Raw genomic sequence first — 17,906 nt, 5'->3', positions numbered from 1 at the left:
CGTATTGTTTAATGTGATTTTTCTAAAGTAAAAATCACAGCATTATCTACGCTATTATACGCCTTGGGATATAAATAGATACATCCACTGCTAAAAATTAGAGTTTTAATGATTATATTCTCAAGTGTACAACAGTTTAATCCTAAAAACAATTTACAAGTTTAAAATTATATACCCTTACAGGTAGAAGATATTACTTGGCCAAATTCAATAACACTACAAAGAAATATATAATTTTTATTTACTCTGTGCTTAAATTATTGAATATTTAACCCAAATTTTTATTTATGCTTGTAGGACCGGCCTTATATGTTTGCCTTCTAGAGAATCGTTGACTGCTGCATACCCAGTTCCACCCTTTAAAATAATTTAAATTAGTCTTGTTTGTTTAGAAACTAAATTTGTAAAGTTGAAAAAATTAAGTACCCTCTGAAGCGGTATAATATCGGCCTCGGTAAGTTTGGAACCATCCAAAGGATTAATCCAATCTTTTTTCAAAATTTTTTCTACACACTCCATTGTGACCACATCGCCACTGAAAGAAAATTATTGATGGTGTGTGACAAATTCCATAGAAACTTATTATTTATATACTTACGAAGTTTTTACAACAGCACATGGTATACTATTACTTAAAATGTCATGTGTAATAGGACACATATATCTTGCTTGTTTTACAATTAATGATTTTTTGTCATCAGGATCCTTTACTTCAGTGAATTTAATTGAAATAAGATCCTTGATTTTTAATGGCTTTCCACTAATGGGGCAGTAAATACATTTGTCAGGTTTCTGTGCAGTCAGCTCTTTCGCTTCTGGAGTTTGAGCAGGTATCCAGAAACTGGGCAATTGTTTGTCTCTACCATTGCTCATATTTGAAATAGAAGATTCTCCATCCTTGGGTTTAATTTGTTGTTTCGAAACAATATTCTTTTCACCTTTCAAGAAATTCTGTAATTTGACTAATTCGTCAGTAGCTGTTTTTTCCTGCGATTCTTCTAGCTTTTTCTGCTTCTGCTTCTCATATTCCTTTAATTTCCTTGCGTATTCTCTCTTCTTTGTGAGAATATATTCAAGTATTGCCTCTTTGTCAAATAAATGGCCTTCTTTTCTATAATAAATTATTATATTAGAAAATGTTATATCAATTTGTAATCATATTTGTGTATATAATACATACGTAATTACTGGATATCTGCATGGTTGTAAAGTCAAAGAACAGCAGTCAAAATCCTTGACAGAGTCCTTGCCAACTCTCTGGGCATTTGTTCCATATCCTGAAGATGCAGCATCCTTTTTTTTCTCGTGGTAGGTATAAACCGCTCCTGCGGTACAGTTTCTTGCGTGTCTTGTCATTTTTACTAATTAAAAGGAATATACGTATAACAAAACACACTAAACCGATGCACTCGCTGTGGTAAACAAATAAACAGACTTAAAATAGGTTATGAATGCGCTTGACGCTATCAACGCTAGGTATTTCTGACTACTGCGCATATAATTTAAATTTCAGCAATTAAGGTTAAAATAGCGCATAGCGTCTCTCCGATGTACCGTTATGTTCCTAGAAAGCAGCAATCTTAGTGACAGAATTTAAGCTTAACACCATCTTATATAAAAGTAGGGTTAAGATTATTAACTTTTCTCAGTAAACATTGGCAACTATTACTATTTTTATTGTTCTTTGAAATAAATTTCACCTTTCTAAATAACGTTCAAAGTATTTTTGTTGTTAAGGTAGAGGTTTCAGTACCTTCATTTAATTTAACTACTAAACTCTTGTATTATAATTTTTATGTCTTATGTTAGCTTTAGCTGGGGTGGCGGTTAATGTCAAGTGTCAGCTTAGGACTCGATAACATGCGAAGTAGGTTACTAAATTATCGACGGAAGATAATAATGTATAAATTCCAAGTATAATATAAAAACTTTATTCAAAATTGTTAAGCCTATATATAGAATGGTGAATCCACATTTATTTCTTTACAAAATGTAAGAACAATCTCCATTAAATATCATAAATATGTTTCATTATTGATTTGAGTATCAGCAGTAATGTAATTTCTATATATTAGTGGCATACACACAAATCTTACAAAAATTTTACTATTACCAGTAACTCATATACAATAATTAAACGTAGATATAATGTCAGTCAATTTTTATAAATCTCTAGGTATCTCTATATCATTCAGAATCACTGTCAGTGTCAGACGAAGGTCTTGATTTCTTATGCTTCTTATGTTTTTCTTTCTTTTTCTTTTCTTTCTTATGCTTTTTTTTTCGTTTTTTTTCTTCTTCAGATGAACTATCAGATTCATTACTGCTACTTTCCTGCTTTTTACGCTTCTTAGCTTTCTTTTTCTTCTTCTTTTCTTTCCGCTTCTTTTTGGTTTCTTTCAACATCTGTTTTAATTCTTTCTCTCGAAGGTCTGTTAAAGGTGTAGTGTAATTTTCATCACTATCGGAACTAGTACTACTTACATCTAAAACAATTTCTTTATTTGGATCAACTTTAATAAAATTTCTGCATTGGTATGTCAGATGTCCAGCATATCCACATCTTTTACATGCAGGACGAACTTGCTCTTTATTTTGTGGAATTAATTTTGATAAAAATTCGGGGTCCATTGTGCTAAAAAGAAGCATAATGGTAAAGTTTAGATTAGATTAAATCATAGGTTAGATGCATAAAAATTCTTCCTTCGCTGTCTTATTAAGTAGAAAATGATTCAAATGTTACCTGTGATTTATGTTAGAATAAACAGTTACCGTTTTATTTTATTTATAAAATTAGTTTTCAAAATAATCTATCATAAACTATCATTAGAAAATAACTATTCTACTAGCTATTATACTACTTGGTTAGACGTTTAGACTTGTTGATGTTTATAAGCATATTCGTACTATTTGTAGTAGATTCCATAATAATTTGTATAGATGGCGCTGAAATTTGTCTTGTAGCTAGCACCATCTACAGTTGGATTATGAAACTGATGAAGGAGTGAGGGTGTAGAAATTATCAAAAATATTAAAGGAGAAATATCCACACCACTTAGTATCTGTTCTGTAAAAACAAATGTTTTTATTACAACATTATAAAATCTACATTTATCCGGTCACAATAAGTATTTAGTTTCAATATACGCATCTCGTAACGTCATCTTCACGAAAAATACATTAATGCAAAATCCATTTAGTATAAAATAAATACAATTATATATATATATTTATTTATAGAGAGAGAGAAAAAGGATGTCTTATTTTAATTTTCGCCATCAAATGTATCAAAAACTAACATCCTATAAATGAATGCTTCGAATGAAAGTTGTTTCACTTCGAGGATGACAGGTGTTGCCATTATAAGGGTGTCTCACCAAAACTTTTAAGGTAAATTTGTACAATGTAGGATCTCCAATTTTTCGAAAATACATAAGTTGATCGGCTAATTCACAGTAAATTATCAATTCTCCATTGTAAAATTCTACCTTTACAGGTATTGATGAGATTTATCCAAAAAATTGGGTTGACCTTAGAAGGCATACCGAAGGAAATAATATATTCAAGGTCGGCTAGAATTTTTTAAATTGCATCCCCGTTTTTTATTGCCCTCTCTTGTATAGCTGTTTCCGAGAGCTTTACAACATTTTTTCATTTTATCCAGTCGTTTACGATATATATTTCGATTTGAAAGTATGCATAGGTGAGCGTGACTGTGTATACATATACTTGCGCGTACGCGGGTCGCGGAGTGGTCATACTACTTCAGCCACAGTCACTCCCATATGTAATTTCCAATTGAAATATCTCGTAAACGAGTGGATGAAATGAAAAAATGAAGAGAGGATTTTGGAAAGCTCTCGAGGTCAGCTAGAAGAATGTGCTATAAAAGATTCAAGCTGATCCTCATATTTCCTTCAGCAAGTCTTCCAACGTCAAACTAATAATAAAATATTATATCCCACTCCATGTGAAACTATTTTTATTTAGGAAATGCTCTTGTAAGGTGATTAGTCTTTGAGATATTTAAAGGTGAAAGTTAAAGTGGGACATTCTTTATATTAGACCTCTCATTTCAATTTTGGAAGGATACATATAATCAAAAAGTATGAAAAATAAGATTAAAGGCTAGAGATGTATATTATTATTGAATTTTTTTTGTAACTTTCCAATATATTGTGCATATATATTCTGAACAGTCCAATGTAATTTATATCATTATAATATAATAGGCTTTTACTTTAAAACTCAGAAAGTTATCAATGCCTCGTAATAAAAGACTCATCTACCAATTAACGATTCAACTAACTAATACGAGTATAAAGACATCCTTTTGACCTTTACCTACAAAAATTTCTGTCTTTCAAAAGCTTGAAAGAGTTTGTACCAACTCAGTCAGCACACTGTCCAGAGTTATGCGTCGAAGAACGACACGACATAGTAAAGTCAACCCTTTGAAGAGCTGATAACTCAAAATGGCCATTTGATAAATCTTTCAAAAATATTTTTAGTTTCACGAGTTAATAAGCGGGGCAATTCATAAATTTATCAAGTATAAAAATCAAAAGGGCGTCTATTGGATATTTCATTATTCGTTATATTCTACACTTTAGACTATATATACTAATTTTCTAGCGTACGATATCTATAAAATATTGGCTATATGACACATCGATGGCACGACATGTATGCTACTGTACATGTAAGCTCTAAGGAATGCAGAGAAATCATGAATGAACATATCTTACGTTTAGAATATTTCGATGCCTCAAGCGAGAGGTACAAATCCATTCGCATAATATAATATGTATATATATATATATATATATATACTATACCATACACGAGTATATATTAATTATTTCGTACGATTAACGATGAACGTTTATTTCTTATCGGGACGATCGAATGATCATTTGTCGTGAATCGATCATGTTTTGTTGTAGTTTCAATTTAGAACAACACGCGATCAATATGGTCACCCATACTATAGCTGACACTGAATAACTGACTTTTTTCCTAATGAAACATTAAACGTATTTTTGGTTAATATAATTATCATATATTGGCTTACAGTCGCCTCTCGTTATATATATACCTACTCGATTATAATATTAGCACACGTTTTTGGCGCTGTATAAGATAAAGGCTGCTACGACTTTCCACAGTTAAAATATACGTTTATATAAATTTACACAAATATTTATTTATTTGTACAGAGAGTTACAGTCAGTTGCCACGAGCAGCAAAATCGGTCACGATGATCAAATATAAAATCAAGGGAAGGGTTTGGCCAAAAAAAAAAGGAATCGTTGAATGTACTCTGCATAAACAGAAATGTTTTAGCGTGTGCTTGAATACAATAATATACAGTAGTGGTTGCTTATCTTTTGATAGAACCCGGTTAATGTTATATTTAAAGTAGGCTTCATGGCATACATAATAACGCACCTGACATTCATACATTTATTTCAATAAATATCATTGATATATGTAAAGTGCAAGTATACCGTTAGTCATATTCTTATTTCAATTCGTTTCATGGTGTTTTTCTTTTGTTTTCACAATTATCATGGTAGTCTTTTACCTTCGTTCTATAATTTCTGTTGCTAATCTTAATAGTATGCGCTATACAGGGTGTTCCTCCAACTCCAGTATAAGCATAGAATCGTGTTACTTGACTACAGCACTTGTTCGCCTAATACATATATCATGCGTTTATTATATTTAATAAAATCTCAAAGCTTCAATTTTCAATCACATCTTGAGCTTAACAATCTTCCTCCATTCTTCGTTATAAATATCGTTACATATTTCTTTGTCCAGTAATCTCGTTCGCTGTGAGTTTTCAGTACCAAATTGAACGGAATATACAGGGAGTTCCACGAACGATGACCATGCCAATACCATCGGATAGGGGAGAAAAATCTAAGTAAAAAAGTTGTAAAAACTTTTTTGTTAGCACCCTTAGTTAAAAAGTTATTTGCAATTAAAGATTGTCGAGTACAGTAGCCTTTCTTAAAGAGGAAGATTGTTTTGGTCGCATTATAAGGTCAAAAATGCTAAGATTCTGTGAATTAAAATACTAAGAAAAACACAAAGCCAAACATCCACTTGAGACTATTGAAATAGTGTGTTTATGTTTTGACTGTTTTTATGGCGCTCGCGCTCGAAACTGCCGATCGGCCTTTAACCACTTCACAATAGTCTCAAGTGGATGTTTGGCTTTGTGTTTTTCTTAGTATTCTAATTCACAGAATCTTAGTATTTTTAGCCTTATAATGCGACCAAAACAATCATCCTCTTTAAGAAAGGAACTACTATAATCGATAATCTTTAATTGCAAATAACTTTTTAACCAAGGGTGCTAGGAAAAAAGTTTTTACAATATTTTTGCTTAGATTTTTCTCCCCTATCCGATTGTATCGACAGTGCCATCATTCGTGAGACACCTTGTATATAAAGAATGCTATAGTCAAGTAACACGAAATCTCCTATAACTCTGTACATGAAGAGGAAACTGTTTTTCAAGTGAAACGATGGCCACTATTGAGGTCAACGGGTGTGACTTTAAATTTTCAGAGACGGGATCGAGGGTAGACGTGTTATTCGTTCCTCGAGCTCTGTCGTCGGAAAATCAACAAAATGATTGGAGGATGGCCGGGAAAAAGTGGCTATGACAAACTTTTACCTGGTCCCATTTCTCAAGTATTATCAACGTCGGCAATTGTTATCCCTCATTTTTTCGACGAATACCCCAGTTGCCTGTCCCGCACGGAAGTAACTTTAGATAAAATTTGTCAGCCACGTTCACATTCACCTCTCAATTATAGTAAAATTTTAACAAGTCCCCTTCCGTCCAGCAGCAGGCATTTCAATATTAAACTTTCAAATTTTTCATATCGCACCGTAAATTCTAGGGAAATTAGTCTCGGTAGTGATGGAGTAGTAGCTTGGACAATTTTTTGCTCCAATTAATTCCCCGTTGATTTATATACGGAAAAAAATTAACTCTGGTGAATACAATTGGACGAGCTGACATGAGACGGAAATAGCAAAAAAGCAAAAAAGCAAAAAAAATATAAAAAGAAAACAAAAATTGAATGAAATTGCTGTAGTGCCAGATACTACACGGCTGGATGGAGAAAACTTTGAAAGTACAATATTGTTTGTTCGCGGTTGAGTTGGTGCCTGGCTACTCAACATCGTACCTAATAAGTGTGATCACAGCTCGACAGAAGGCGTGTAAAATACAAATATATCATACATACACAGAGAGAGTTATACAAGTTACGCTATTACAATAATTAACATTAATTAGTACACTTATATATAATATATATGTTTCATATATATATATACATTATCAGTACAATCTTCTCGAACCTTCAATCAAAATATAAAAACAAGAGCGCTTTGTTTAATCGTATTTTACTTTTGACTTACGAAACAATTATTAATATATAAAAAATATGAGTATTCAAAACGAGAGAGAAGCAGTTATTCTTGGTCAGTCCCCTAAGAAAAATGGTTAGAGATTTTGCGTTATTTTGGCTGCCTTTCCATATATCGATGAAGACAACTCCTTCATCCATACCATCAATTTTCATCATTTACACGTCGACTCAAAGAAGACTCCGAACAACCAAGGTCACCTTTCTTACAACCCTCTTTCCACATGTTCGCTCTTTCTCCAAAACCTGTGCTTCGTATATATGTACACATAAAAGTTATCAATGGAACATTCTTCGAAATGTTTGCGCTCGTTTATAAATGCCTGCAGGGGTAAATGTCGAGAAGAGAGTTCTACATGTAAAGTACGATAAGTGTATTGTCGTAAAGCGTTAAATGAGTTTGCAGACAATGTCTTTTCGTGTTTATTCAGGGTTACCGTCGAATGCTCCGGTGTTTAATCCCAAAGAGACGGCTAATAATTACCCGATGTAAGTACAAGAGCTCCTATACGCGTGTATGTGAGTTGTGTGTGTGTAACGAAGAAAATATTCGAGCATGCTTCCACGGAAGATCCGACGGTTCGGGTTTCAGGTACCAGTACACGAATGACTGCACGAGTGCAGGACGACTAAACCGAAAGCGCCCGTGTGAAAATAAGTAAGCCGTTGACTAGATAGAAATCCATAGACGATCTCTTGGAATCCCCTTGAAGCCCCTCTCTTCGCTTCAGAGGGCTAATTTTTTTCCCCTTGTTTTCTGTTTTATGACTACGATTGGAAGCCATATATAGTGGCGGCGGAGAAGGGGGAGGGGGAGGGGAAGGCTACGAGCCGTGAGAGGAAACCAGAATAATCGTGCGCGGATTATTCAGGTTAACTAAGTTCCACAACGGCGAAAGGAGCTTTTCTCCGCGAAAGCTCTTTAATCATCATTCGCTCGAGATTGTTGGGTCGAATTGCACAATTGCGACGCGAAGCGAAGCGGGTGTCAATTAAGTACCATTGATTATGGACGGATCTGATTCATCCGTCCTTTCCAGACGACATATTAGCTTTGCGACACTCGAGCTAAGTCAAGTTAAAATGCAATTATAATCAACGACCGGTCAATCAATATAGCATATATATACACCACCTTACGGAAATTAATGTCCATAGCAACGACCATTGAAATTATCGCATTATTTGTCTCTTACGAGCTAGCGCAGGCCATATCGGCCAAAACTTCCACGCCGAACATACATTGCGGATATGTCACGTTCCAACCAACCTATATAAAGTACATTACGCAAATTCACTTAAATAAGCTTGATAAAACGATATGTAAATTGGAAATTGGGCAGTGAACTGTCAGTACCCTTTTTGGAATAATCATATATATGTATATGTTACACCTGTGTGATTTTCATCAGAGGTCGCTCGTGCGATTGCGAAGATTCAGCGAGGATCGCAAACCCTCTGGAGAACTTGCGGAGGAAATCAATATGGAATAAAGAAACGCAAAACTCCATCTGCAGTTGTGTAATGTTCGGTGGTAATTAAACTTCCGCCATCGTCGGCTCGAGATTCGCGATTAGAGTGAGAACATTCGGGATGTGATTCAGCCGATATATGCATGCATATATATTTGTCTCATCCGAGCCAACCGTAGACGACGTCCGAACGAAAGCTCTGCGAATGGAGAGCATGCTCGACGAGGAACAAGTGTACACCGATCCCTCGGACATCGAATTTCACAAAGCAAAAATTCCTTCGACTCCTTCTTCACGGTAAATCGATATTTCCAAGTTGTTGCAGGTAGTATTCTCTCGAGTCTTGGAAGGAAATTCCCAGGAATTTGAGCCTGAGAACCCCTGCTCGACAAACATCGACCACGTAGGCCATCGGTTCTCCGACCTTGAGGTTGAGTCATTTGCGCAGAGAGAAACATGGTGCGTGCGTGAGTGCTTTATTATGAGGATCGATCGAGTTGGTGGGAGGAGGTTGGGAGGAGGGGGGGGGGGTATTGGTCGTATTTCAGGCTGGCCAGACTTATATTATATAGCCGAACGTAGTAGGTTGGAATCGCTACTTCCGAGAGATGCAAATCGAGATAGAGGTAAGCGAGCCCCGAGCTAAGGTAAAAGACTCATTGATTTGGCCGGAAGTTGCAGATTTAGAGATCGGAAACGTCCCTGCCGTTGGGCCTGGGTGGTGGACGACAGGAACCGGAGCCGGTGTACGAGTGAATGATGTGAACCCTGAGGCGAACGTCGCTGGAGGTTCGGGGACCATCGCCGCGTGGTCTGCGGGAGAAACTCACGGTGGTTTTGCAGCAGCAGTAGTGAAAGAGCTTGACGTAGGCGCTGCGGAAGTGTCTGTCTGCGAGGCAGTAGAGGAAGTTGTTGAAGACGGATTTCGAGAGGGCTAACCAGGCGAGGATGTAGAGGACGCGGGCGCTCATCGGCCTGAAGGAATTGACGCAGATGGCAGCACCGAAGGGCAGCCAGAAGATGATGAACATGAGGCAGCTGTACATGTTGGTCTTCACGAGCTCGTAGTCCCAGGAGAAAGCTGTGGGCGGCTTGTAGGATCCTCTGGTGGCTCGCCGGACGCGAAGTATCAGCTTGGTGTAGAGGAAGATGGCGGTCAACGCTGGCAGGATCACCAGGATGCAGCCGCAGATCACCTGCTCCAGCACCAATCCTGTGAACCTCCTGCGGCAAAAGTCTGGACCCACGTCGACCGAGGATTGCAAGGCCACTGCAGTCACGGCTACCAGCCACATGCAGATGATCGTCGCAGTCACTCGACTCGGCGTCAGCGAGGCGTACCTGATCCAATATCCAACGTTAAATCCGATTATCGCACACTCGCGTGCCTAAAAAACGCTCTCTGATCCTTCGCTCACGCATCGCCAACTTTAACCGGATGCGCGATGTTTCGATCGTAGAAAAAAAGCGGATGCGAGAGTGAGGATGACGTTCATTTCTCGGCACGAAACGAGCCTACTGATGGACTTGCGTAAAACGTTCTAATCGATGTAACGTTAAAACTGTAAATTAGGATCTTTTAATCCAGCAAATTTTCTTCTACGGAGAAAATATTCAAGTTGATTTTATCGCGTATCCGCGCTTCTGGTCTTGTATCTTTTATTCGAAGGAAATTCATTTCATTTCTTTGCAGTCCGTTTGTATGTGATCCGTATACGTATTAAATATAAGTATCGTGCGAAAGCTACGTTCAAGAATCTTATATAAACCAATTAAACATTTTTCCGTCTTTTTGGTTAAGAGACACAATAAAATTTAATACTTTTTTTTGTAATAATTGATGGTATATAGAAAATACTCATAAAGTCGTTATTTTTACCGCGTAGGCTTTAAAATAGACAAAGTTTAATAGATATAATGATGGTAGTGTAAGATGAAATCAAATCTGAATTTTTCCCCAAGCTTAACTTTAATATTCTCTCCGTGTATTCCGTTATATGACAAAATTTAAGGCGTTTATGGGACTGTAAAATGTATAGTAGAGCCATTTAACGTAGAGGAATGTATAAACAGATTTAATAAAATTACCAATGTTTGCAGAGAGGTTTGAAATTGAACAATATGTAATTAAAAGGCTTTACGTAAGGCTGGCAGTATATATAATACATGATGCTTGGGAAATCTAACGTTTGGCAAAGCTGAGAGGTGGTAAACTGTAATGCGAGAAGCTCTCATGCATGAGGGATCGAAATTTTACGTCTCGTTTGCGATATTTGGAATGATATCTCTCTCTCTCTCTCTCTCTCTCTCTCTCTCTCTCTCTCTGTATCCCACCTCCCCCTATCCCTCCTGTCTCTTGGGAAACTTTCAGAAATTCGTGAAAGCACAGGAAATACGTGTGCAGACATTCCGAGGCTGTGAATGGCGCACTGGAACAATCGGACACAGTTTCACCGGCCACATATTCAAATCGGAAGGACGTTGTCTGGAATGCGAAATTGGGAATTTGATAAGGACTCCCAAATCCAAAATGATAGCGCGTATATAGTGCGGAATTTGAAGGTGGAGCTTGAAAGGACGTTGCCGTGTTGCATCGCTGTCGAGAAAACGAGGAAGCTCGATCAATCTTCCACCTGTGTGAATACTTAAAAAAAATATATATATATATATATATATATGTATATAGATGTAGGTAGGGAATTTTGGTTATGCGGCAAAGGCCATTTTTCATGGCTCGAAGTACAGCTTCGAGCTCGTAATTAGCGTTCGTTGTAAATTGATCAATACTTGATTACGTATTGCGCGTTTACCGAGTGAGAATGCGGATGAGAGACGATCAATGTATGGAGCGAGATAGATAGATGAAGAGAGAGAGAGAGAATTGACTGGATGAAGATGCGTTGGTGTAAATGGGGAGAGAGTGGAATGGGCGAAAGACGGAATTAGTTGTCGTTGAATGATTCATTGGTGGAATTTGGAGTAGCAGAAGATTGAAAATGTGCTATATCTATGGGTATAGGTATGTTACATTTTGCATGACGTAGAAAAAGCTTGTAGCCACTTCATATATACATATATACGTTACCTTTCAGCTGGCAAACAAAGTCGTGCGTAATTTTCGGCAGCTATTGTGACCAAAGTTAGCACGGTGACCAGAAAGCAAAGCGCCTCGAGGGTCCATTCAAAGCGACATGTGTTCAAGGACTCCTCGTGTCCTGCTAGAATCACTATCACCGAGACGGGAATCACTAATCCCGTCACCAGCAAATCCGCCAGAGCCACGTTCACCAGAAATGCATTTCCTGCAACGAAAAACGACATTTTACACACCAAAACCCCAAACACCTCCTTCCTCCCATTTTCTACACAATTTCCCCAGAAAATTCCCATCTCCCGATGTACTTTCAAGCTACGAGAATCATGTTTGCTATACAGTAAATATATACTAGATTGCAACAATTTCAATTGGTAATCCTAAAATATACAATTTCGAGAAATCTTTTAAAAATCTATACAATTTTCGATACACGAATCGCACTGGAAATTGGCTTTTTCCACCATCCAACCCGACTCTCTGGAATTTCTTTTGTGTACATTTTCCAAGCTCGCAAATCCCCTTGAACAGCGGTTGATTCGGAATAAATTTTAACAAGTTCCAACGATGCATTAATTCTCCTGTGGTTTTCTCAGAAATTTTCCTTCGATTCGCAATAAAGAAGACGATAATCGAGAGATTGTACTCATATTTCGTCGATGACATTTAAATAAGGATCAATGTGGGCTTGTCCCATTGGGGTGATCAATGGATAAGTCTATATATGTATTAAGGATGTAAGTATAGTCTCCTGCGTATATAACGGTGATAAATATTTTCTTTAGTGCCGCGATGTTTTGATTATGGTAGTACGAGGCGAGTAAGGTATGTACCACCATATGGCAGACGAAGCAACAAATTGCAGGCTTCGCTTCGCTATTCTCTTCCGGTATTTTTATCCCTCTCCCCCTCTCCCTTGTGATTAACACACATTTGCATGATTCCGTAAAATTTCACCGACGGTCGCGCTGGAAAATCTTCGGCGATCTAATTAAAGCAAGCCTCGCAAAATTGTTGTATCAGGCTGCTATGGCTGAAAAAATTCGCGTGTTCGAATAGACAGCATCTGGCTGAACCGTTGCGAGCATTTTCGTAAGCGTGGAGCTTTGTTGAACAAACATTGGAAAATTTATGAATTTCCGCGTAAAGCCTGACGCTGAGCTACGTTCCATTGTTTACCGTCTATGTATTCGTAATTCTGGTTTACGCGGATGCTATTACCGTCTGCAACGATGCGGAAAATCTTTGAGGCTTTGCGCCAACACGTGTCACTCGATTGTTCGTTAGCCCCGTTTTTTGGAAAATCTCCAACTACGTGTGTGTATACATATATATATATATATATATATATATATATGTACCAATGAGGCAGAATCGAGCGTTCGGATTGTACGCGCGAGTTACGAATGGCTATTCGATGACCGACCAAACTCCTCGAGTACTCTTCTTATTATAAGTCCTCGTATCTAAAAGGATTAAACCCTCCTGCGAAAAAGCTGAATTGTGAATCCGGCCCACCCTTCCTTATACTCCCCCTCCTCCTAAATACGTCAGCAATTCTGCTCACTCCTGATTCCAACGAGAGAGAAATAGAGGTAAAATGGTAAAATCCACACTCTTATTCAAACTCTTTATTGTTTATTCCAGCCTCGACTTATTAATGAATTTTCATAAGGATGCAAAAATTCATTAGGATTATACTTGTCACGAAACTTCTCTCTATTCATGCATGTACATTTCGGAGCAAACGAATTTATACGAAGCAGACGTAGAGCCGACACAGTTGTCTCTGGCGCTCAGCCATTATTTGAATTTTCATTTGGTAGAATCACACAACTCGTAAAAGCCCGGATTCTTGATTGCACCCTGAAATCCTGCCGCGTGTACGAAATCGAGGTGCGACCGAATTTCCATGGGTATTAGTTTACCTTTTCATGGAATTTATCTATAGTGTATCACGCTATTCGTGTAACACGAGAATCAAAGTTTATATACATGAGAAATTTTAACAACTGCCACGCGGAGAAAAGCAAACTTTTGCCTTGGCGACGACAAGCTGTGAGTTTGGATAGAGGAAAATCTTGAATTTTTCGTATAAGCAGGTGCATCGGGCAGGAGGAGGTATATCTGCGTCCTCTAGGTATAAAGGGAGCCGGAGATAAAAGGAGCCAAGATGGAGGGAAAAAGCCGAAAATAAAGTATAGCTAGCAAGTAATATGTCCTGGGAGAGAGATTGCATTGGCCGTATCGCAACACGCGAGGTAGAAAACTTTTCTTCAATTACGCCCAATCACTTTATGCGAAACTTATGATTTTCGATGACACGCCGCCTGGTCTCATCTTTATCTCGAGGGTAAAGCCGATGCAATCATGGTGATGCACTGTAAGATGCGAGAATCGTCGATATTCTTCATGGCAATAAGAAATAAGCTACGTAGATCCCTTTAACCTGCACTTTGGCTATGTGTACGCGTGCGAGTTTTATGCTTCTGAGAATGGGACTGTGATCCACGTTGAGAGAATCGGAGTAAGAAGAGTATAACCTGGAATGGGAGGGGGTGGGAGGATGAGGTGAGAAAGAAGGATAAAAAATATTGCTTCTCCAGTTTCACGAATCATCCGGAAGAAACGATAAGTTGGAGTAAAATTTAATTATCATCAAGGGATATAATCAGAACTGAGACGAATCCTTGTTAGGTTGATGAATTCTGTGGCTGATATACGATACTCGCGATGACCCAGATTTCGTGGCATTTCCTTCCTTTCCATGAATCCCCCACTGGGATTGATTCCGGTGGTCCAGACCGAGGAGATTTTTAAGCCCGAGTGAAGATCGATCCCCCCCCCCCCCCCTGGAGAAGTTTTGGCCTCCCACGAAGGCACGAGTGCCTAATGCCTGGCCCGCGCGTTCTACAGGACGAAGAATAAATTTACGACAGCGAGCAAGCTCCGAGCGTAAAATTTTAATATCTGGCGATCACTGGCGCGCCGCGTCGCACTCTCTGTGCACTGGTGCAAAGTGCGCTCGTCGCACTCGTAATTTGCATCCACGCGCTCAGCCAGGAATAATAATAAACGCGGTTTGCTCATGCGAATTTCTCATTTAATCTCGGATTTAAACAAATCCAACGGTCCGCTGCGTAAATTGAGGCTCCTCTGTACGGACCAACGAGAAAAAAATAAACAAACTCGGAGGAAATTTCATGCTAAGGAATAAACGCTCGCTTATTATTAAATTGTAGTGGTGTAGGGGGTGGGAAGAATGGGGTGAGGAGGGAGAGGGAGGGGGGGGGGGGAGGGTGCAAAAGTGGAATTAAACTGAAAATTGTGAGTGTTGAACGGTAGGAAAATTCGTCATACGAGTGCAATTTGAATGGAATGGCGGTAGACGAGGATTTAATATTTCCTGACGAATGCGGACGTAAGATGAGAATGAATAGTTAAATAAGCGAATTGGCGAGGATGCATTCGCGGGTTGTAAACTGGCTAAAGGCGAGTTGGAGCGTCTCGAGGAGTGCGCGAGCCGAGTCCTGGAACTCGGAGTCCGTGCACATGAGGTATTTCAAGTGTAGAGAGAGAGAGAGAGAGAGAGAGAGAGAGAGAGAGAGGACACGTGGAAATCTTTATGGTTGCGTTATCCGGTGAGAAAATACTGGGACAGCTAGGGCGGCGGGTTGAATGGAGCTAGGTGCAAGGATGTAGGTGGGGGAGGGGGGGGGGGGGAGGAGTTATATATAAAAATAAGAGAAGAGGATATATGCGAGGAGTAGGAGGAAAATAATGGATTACGAGGATGGTTTCGTTTCAAACGGTCGACGTGCCATTATGTTCGCCCTTCGGCTTGGTAAAGGATCGGATCTTTTGTCCTTGCACTCCTGCAGAAAGATCCTTTCAACGGGATAAAGATCCACCAGACGTCGCCGGACAGGAATTTTCGAGCACATTTTTTTTTTTTTTTTATTAATAAAGCAGGAAGAATCTTTCGCTATATATATGTATACTTATATCTATATCTTTTTATTTCATTGAAACATCAATTTTTCGAGAAACCGACTACTGGATCCTTCATCCTTGTATACTTTGAGTCCTCTTACATTCACCACAAATTTCAGATTTACCCTTAGCACTTTATATTTGAGCCTCAATTTTAGAAATTGAATAAACAAATTTATTGGCATCCTTCAATTGAAAATTTGATCCTATACGTTAATAACAATAAGAAAATTATATTTTCCACCTATATTTGAGAAAAGCTCTTCGAGACACGAGAATCTCTCACGTAAGACTCGACAAAGTTATAGGGCGTGGAGTACCCTAGAGTGGGTTTTTTGTTACACGCTGATAATGCAGGGCTCTATAGATTTAATCAAAGCATTATCATACAGCTTTTCTACTGCTTCCTCGAGTTTAATGAAAATTTGTTTAAATACCCTAATTGTAGTCCTATAAGTGCATTGAATAAGAAAGCAGGAAGGGACTATTACACGAACCGAGTGTTCGCCTGCTTTTCTCTTATAGCGTAGATTAGAAAAGAAATATGAAGGCGTACCTCGTTTTTTAAGTTGATCCTCGACGACAACGGCGGAAATCATGAAGACATTGCCGACACTGCCACCCACGGCAAGCGATACGAGCAAAAGTAACCTGGCCACTCTGGGCCAGGCCGATGACAATGTAACCGGTGAAATATCACGATCTCCATCGTACACCTCACCAGGTTTATTCATCCTTATCTCCGAATCCAACGCTGCGATTCCTGCCAGAGTGCTTGTAGCACCATTATATATGGCTGTCACGTTCATTTTCCTTCTGAAATTCACCCATGTAAATTATCAATTTAGCAATCTTTTCGGTTTATACATTTATTCCGATATTTTTGCGAGTCGAAATGAATTTAACCATTTAACAACAACAAAAACATATATATAAAGTGATTTAGAAGCCCTGGAGAATACTGTCCAGCTATAACAATAGAAGTACCTGTAATTTTTATATTTTCAGTAATTTATATCACTTTAAACTCTTTTTGAATTATGCACGAGCATGTATTTCAATTTGCAAACATTCAATTATTTCGGAATATCGTAAATTTTACTTACGACTATTATTCTTAACACGGCAGAATGAAGAATAGACGCAAGAGAAGATTTATCTCCGGAAGCATAATAGATAGCAATTTTTTTATAGAACCTTTTAGGAACTCCTTTGTATTTGCCTTCACAGAGGTTCTTGTAAACATCTTCATATTTCTTATGGCTAAGGAGATAAATAAATTTTTTGATACTCCAACCCTGAAGAGTCTCCAGTGCCTATATTCAGTATATGCAATTAAGTTATTTCTAAAAAGCCTCTTTTTATTTAACGTCTGAGATATTATATCTAAATTATCCAAGGATCTGAGAATCTCTTATCAAGAGAGATAATCACTGAGAATCGTTTTCTCTGTCATAAGAATCTTGAAGATATTCTTGCTTACATATCAGGTATAAAGCACTACTCAAACATAAAAGCTGATAAAATGATGCATTTATTGTTTTATCAGACGCGTGTGCTTTTTATTAAAATAATCTCTGGCTAATTCTTGGCAAACTAAATCCTATTTTCCTTTGAATTTGAAGGGAGAGAATTGTGACTTTATCAAAAATTTCACGAATCACCGAATCCGGCTAATTCGTATAATTTGATTGACGTATCGGTAGAATGACAAGTATTCATTTTTCATGCCAATCACGTATTCGCGAAAAAAACTCTTTTTTGTATTTCTGACTGATTTTTTCACTTTCCGAACCCTCTGGCACGACAGACAGAGACAAGCTATTTTTTATTCAATTATACATTGTAACTGAAATTATCACCAAGTTCGCGTAAATGCGCTTGAAAGAAATT

The 17,906-nt window shown here is 37.9% G+C and overlaps 3 protein-coding genes across 16 annotated transcripts in view; all 3 read right to left on the bottom strand.

Annotated features, from left to right (window-relative positions):
* Window positions 1-68: 68 nt before the first annotated feature.
* Window positions 69-1,826, bottom strand: LOC136783888 (nitric oxide synthase-interacting protein homolog). Of its 7 annotated transcripts, none has more exons than XM_066744233.1 (5): window positions 1,701-1,826; window positions 1,181-1,361; window positions 599-1,111; window positions 427-535; window positions 69-357 (listed from the first exon to the last, which is right to left on the bottom strand). In XM_066744233.1, the coding sequence occupies exons 2-5, from the start codon at window positions 1,354-1,356 to the stop codon at window positions 286-288; spliced, it is 870 nt and encodes a 289-aa protein (XP_066600330.1). In that variant the 5' UTR covers window positions 1,357-1,361; window positions 1,701-1,826; the 3' UTR covers window positions 69-285. The 7 variants fall into 7 exon arrangements, with proteins under 7 accessions (XP_066600330.1, XP_066600325.1, XP_066600328.1 ...); XM_066744228.1 differs by having other exon boundaries at window positions 1,436-1,821; XM_066744231.1 differs by having other exon boundaries at window positions 70-357; window positions 1,181-1,412; window positions 1,555-1,821.
* Window positions 1,827-1,915: 89 nt separating this feature from the next.
* LOC136783890 (protein SREK1IP1-like) lies at window positions 1,916-2,879 on the bottom strand. The gene is made up of 2 exons (XM_066744234.1): window positions 2,744-2,879; window positions 1,916-2,635 (listed from the first exon to the last, which is right to left on the bottom strand). Exon 2 carries the CDS (start codon window positions 2,629-2,631, stop codon window positions 2,188-2,190), a length of 444 nt encoding a protein of 147 aa, XP_066600331.1. The 5' UTR covers window positions 2,632-2,635; window positions 2,744-2,879; the 3' UTR covers window positions 1,916-2,187.
* A 3,454-nt stretch (window positions 2,880-6,333) lies between these two features.
* LOC136783862 (adenosine receptor A1-like) overlaps window positions 6,334-17,906 on the bottom strand; it is an 83,635-nt gene continuing 72,062 nt past the window's right edge. For all 8 annotated transcript variants that reach the window (XM_066744200.1, XM_066744195.1, XM_066744196.1 and 5 more), the window contains exons 3-5: window positions 16,570-16,829; window positions 12,012-12,228; window positions 6,334-10,267 (exon numbers count right to left, since the gene is read on the bottom strand). In XM_066744200.1, coding sequence (XP_066600297.1) covers window positions 9,610-10,267; window positions 12,012-12,228; window positions 16,570-16,822 — 1,128 coding nt within the window. In that variant the 5' untranslated portion in view covers window positions 16,823-16,829 and the 3' untranslated portion in view covers window positions 6,334-9,609. The remainder of the gene's footprint in view (window positions 10,268-12,011; window positions 12,229-16,569; window positions 16,830-17,906) is intronic.

This window comes from Prorops nasuta, unplaced genomic scaffold (assembly GCF_024137725.1).
Source record: "Prorops nasuta isolate Cenicafe-Biocafe unplaced genomic scaffold, Cenicafe_Pnas_1.2 PNAS00038, whole genome shotgun sequence".
NCBI lineage: Eukaryota > Metazoa > Arthropoda > Insecta > Hymenoptera > Bethylidae > Prorops > Prorops nasuta.
The sequence above is the reverse complement of the archived record's forward strand: the minus strand, read 5'-3'. Positions and strand labels throughout refer to the sequence as shown.

Excerpts from the sequence above, each read along its gene's own strand:
- LOC136783888 (XM_066744233.1), bottom strand. The coding sequence starts at position 1,356 with ATGACAAGACACGCAAGAAACTGTACCGCAGGAGCGGTTTATACCTAC. Across the intron at positions 1,112-1,180 it reads TGCAGATATCCAGTAATTAC|AAAAGAAGGCCATTTATTTG; the intron begins GTATGTATTATA and ends AATTTATTATAG. Across the intron at positions 358-426 it reads ATATTATACCGCTTCAGAGG|GGTGGAACTGGGTATGCAGC; the intron begins GTACTTAATTTT and ends ATTATTTTAAAG.
- LOC136783890 (XM_066744234.1), bottom strand. The coding sequence starts at position 2,631 with ATGGACCCCGAATTTTTATCAAAATTAATTCCACAAAATAAAGAGCAA.